At 33.1% G+C, this 3,732-nt stretch overlaps 1 protein-coding gene across 1 annotated transcript; it reads left to right on the forward strand.

Annotated features, from left to right (window-relative positions):
• Positions 1 to 501: 501 nt before the first annotated feature.
• Positions 502 to 3,005, forward strand: LOC18102337 (uncharacterized GPI-anchored protein At3g06035). The gene is made up of 2 exons (XM_006378091.3): positions 502 to 723; positions 2,226 to 3,005. The coding sequence occupies exons 1-2, from the start codon at positions 639 to 641 to the stop codon at positions 2,747 to 2,749; spliced, it is 609 nt and encodes a 202-aa protein (XP_006378153.1). The 5' UTR covers positions 502 to 638; the 3' UTR covers positions 2,750 to 3,005.
• Positions 3,006 to 3,732: the final 727 nt, after the last annotated feature.

A 3,732-nucleotide genomic window follows, 5' to 3' on the forward strand; every position in this document is an offset into this window, starting at 1 on the left:
AAAAAACCATCTGAAAGCCCAAAATTAACCTAAAATAAAAAATCTTTCTAAAGTCAGATATATTTTTGAGGCATTTTCAAAGTAAAAAAAATAGCATCTAATATGAACTTTCTTCATTAAATGGAACCATTTAACATAAAAAAAATCAATCATTTGATGGTTCAGATCAATGCGAACAACATCTTTTTCTTTCTACCATCAAAATCCGATGACTTCTCCTCCACTTTCAAATTAAAAACTAAAAATAATAAAAAATAAATTTTATATTAAAATTGAATTAAAAATATTAAGAGACCAAATATATATAATTTTTAAAGTGTAAAAATAAAATTAAACTTTTTGAAACCATCATGTGAAATCATTTTTCCTTTAGTTATCTATCTTATTCTTGGTCAATGTTTTTTTTAAAAAATGTTTTAGCAGCTCAAACTCAAACGATGTCATAATGTAAAAAAGAAAGATAGCAAGCCGACGCACTATACTAACAGTATTACACCAGTAATTACCTTACATAACAAACAAGAAAGCAACAATCCATCTATCTATCTTCCACTACGCTCCTTCCTTCCTTCTCTTATTAATATTATTATTCAACAACAACAGCAACAGTAGCTTTAGCAGCAGCAACAGATTAAGCAATGGCATCTTCAAGATTTTCTCTCCTCTTCCCATTCTTTGTTTCCTTCCTTCTTTGCATCATCTCTCACCCTGTCCTTTGTGACGGTAGGTTATCCTTTTTCTTTTATTTTCTTAAATGCCCTTTAGCTAATTTGTTTTTTTTTTACTTGATCTTGCCAAATTTTTGCGAGATCTGATTAGCTGTTAATTAGTCTTGGTGGTTATATTAATTAATCTGGATACTTGGTAATTGGGTTGCAGCATTTGTTACTAGCACATGTTGGGTCAATTGCTCTATCCAGGACTTATTTACCATATGCTCTTTCATTGATTTTGCTGCCAATGGTGTCTGTCATCTTATTAGAACTCTTAGCTTGGTCTCTAGTTTAGTTACTGAATTTACCTTAACAAGATTGCTTATCTGACTTGATCTAAAACAACCCACATTTTATTATTTTTGAATTTAGTTAAGATTATTTATGGCCAATTAATCCACTGTAATATAGCGTGGTTTATGGATCTTGATTGGAGACCTTTCCTAAAAAGAATAAAAGGAAGACTTGCTGGTAAATTACTTTCTTTAATTCTTCTGATTTTGATTTCAATTCTCACATAAATTGAATTGAATTGATTTCATTTCTACCCAAATCGCACCCCACTTGGTGAGATTTAAAGTCTTATGGAAATATATGGTTTTAATGGGATGTAGAATTCATTTATATTGCTCAGGACTTTCCGAAACCCTGTAATTGGTAAATGGTATTGAATTGATTTCATTTCATTTCATTTCTACCCCAAATCTAATGTTTCCAGACGGGCCGTTGGTGAATTTGCCTTTGCAAGATTGTTTTCATGATTTTCCTTGATCAGTAACCAGCTTATGTTTTCCTTGATCCCTGAATCTTTTGTTTTTCAAGCTTTCGCTTACAATCTTCATGATTTCTTAACCATCTCCTAGAAAATTATAATTAGGCAGTCCCAAGAAAGCTGGAGTAAGAAGTCTCAGAATTCCAGAACAAATTGTTTCTTATCATAGGAGGCGCATCTTTTGGGTTTAGCCAATAAAAATCCTCTCCCAAAAGTTGTATGTTTCCATCAAAATGAAGCACTTTTGTTTTTGTATGTGGCTTTTACTTATGAAGGTTTTAGAGCCAGCTATTTACTTGTAAGATTCTATTCCTGTGCTATTTCTGCTCCACAAATTCAAATGCATGTCCTCTTATTTTGATAAGATTGCCTCAGTAATATTTGTTTTGCTATTGGTTTCTCTCATTGTTAATTTTATTTCCGTGTTAGAATTGTTCTTTCCATTTATCTGTTTTGCTGTCAAAATCTTTTTTACGCAAGCAGCTGATACTTAAGATCAAGAAAATGGTTTTCAAAGTTAGTGTCCTCTAAGTTCCCTTGGGTTCAAGCCCATACTATTAAAAGCTACTTTTGCTGCTTGTTTAGAATGCACAAGAATTTGGGAATTTTCTGAGGTACTTAGTGTTCCGCGGCTTTCTTTTCCAAGAAACAACAAAAAGTTGACATTTATTCCATGATAAAATTCTCTCCCCCGGCTGAAATGTTGACGCGGAGCTTCTCATTCCACCATTTATGTGCAGATCAGGAGGATGGCCTTCTTCAAAGCATTAACAACTATAGGACATCCTTGAATTTGACTGCCCTCACAAAAAATGATAATGCAGAGTGCCTTGCTGGGGAATTAGCTGACCAGTTTAAGGATCAACCCTGTACATATGCCACGGGCTCCAACACAGTACCAGGCACTGAAACGCAGTTCCCCAATTACCCAAGCCTTCTAGCCAAATGCCATCTGAATGTATCCAACACAAGGGATGGAGCTTTGATGCCCGCTTGTGTTCCCAACCTGGATCCGAGTCTTGTGCTAACTAACTTCACGCAGACTCAATACTCGGGTAGCCTTGATGATGCTAAGTTTACGGGAGCTGGGATAGGTTCTGATGGTAACTGGATTGTTGTTGTTCTGACCACAAGCACACCTGAGGGAAGCTTTGTGACTTCTAAGGCAGACAGTTCGGATTACAATGCAGCCAATTTGACAGACAAGAATATCGGTCTAATCTACTTGCTGTTTTTGCTGACGGCTTCTCTCTTCTTGTTGTAAACTAAGTGGATGGCTACCATTAGCACGCCTGAATGCAATTCGATTTTACACGGATACAAACCAGCTGAGGGCAGCTTCTTTTCTTTTATGCAAATTTTACCTGCTCCCTTTGATTTCACTTGGTTCTAACTTGATTTGTAATGCTGTCGTTGAGAAAAATGTTTCAGAGTGGACTGATTATTTGTATCACTGTTTTTTTTCTTATTCATACGGAGACAAGAGCTAAAGAAAAGAGAATAAAACTTGTTGTGTACCATATTTGATGTGCTCTTACCTGTCGAACATTATGGGAATTCTTTTTGCTTCTCTCTTCAATCGTATCCTCAGTATATCTCATCGCCATATGATATCATCATCATCATGATGATTTTACATAGCAAAAGTGTAATGTCCTTCGTGCTCTTAAAATTCAATAGGGATTACAATAGTGTTTTTTTTTTTTTTTCATTTTAATCACCGAGTTTTTTTATTTCATCCTTTTTTTTCTATGTTTTTTTTCAGTTGACAATTTATATTTTGTGTTTCCTTGAAATATGAAGGTTTTGAAACTATTAAAGCTTTTAATTGTAGGTTAATTTAATGAGATATATTTTTAATTTGTGGTGTCAAGACAATTAAAAAAATAAATACCAAACTAAGAAAAGGAGAAAACATGGTGGCCTACTGAAATTCGCATGAAAAGATTATCTTTAATCTCCATATTTTATGTTTACTTTGTTTTAGGTTTCTTTAGTTTTGAGATTTTTTATTTTGATATAAAACTTTTTTTTCACATTTTAGTTTCTAAATTTTAGAAAGAAAAGAAAAAGTTATTGAAAAATTAAAGAGAAAGAAGAAAATGGTAGGCCGGCCATATTCTAACAATAAAAAAAAATATTATTGATGTTAATGAATTTCATTTGACTAGATGAGTTATGTTGATGTGTTTTTTTATAATTAGTTTGTTGGAAAAGATTTTTTTTTTTTTTTGAACTTTGTGTTTT

Source organism: Populus trichocarpa, chromosome 10, assembly GCF_000002775.5.
Source record: "Populus trichocarpa isolate Nisqually-1 chromosome 10, P.trichocarpa_v4.1, whole genome shotgun sequence".
Classification (NCBI taxonomy): Eukaryota; Viridiplantae; Streptophyta; class Magnoliopsida; order Malpighiales; family Salicaceae; genus Populus; species Populus trichocarpa.

Excerpts from the sequence above, each read along its gene's own strand:
- LOC18102337 (XM_006378091.3), top strand. The coding sequence starts at position 639 with ATGGCATCTTCAAGATTTTCTCTCCTCTTCCCATTCTTTGTTTCCTTC. Across the intron at positions 724-2,225 it reads TCACCCTGTCCTTTGTGACG|ATCAGGAGGATGGCCTTCTT; the intron begins GTAGGTTATCCT and ends ATTTATGTGCAG.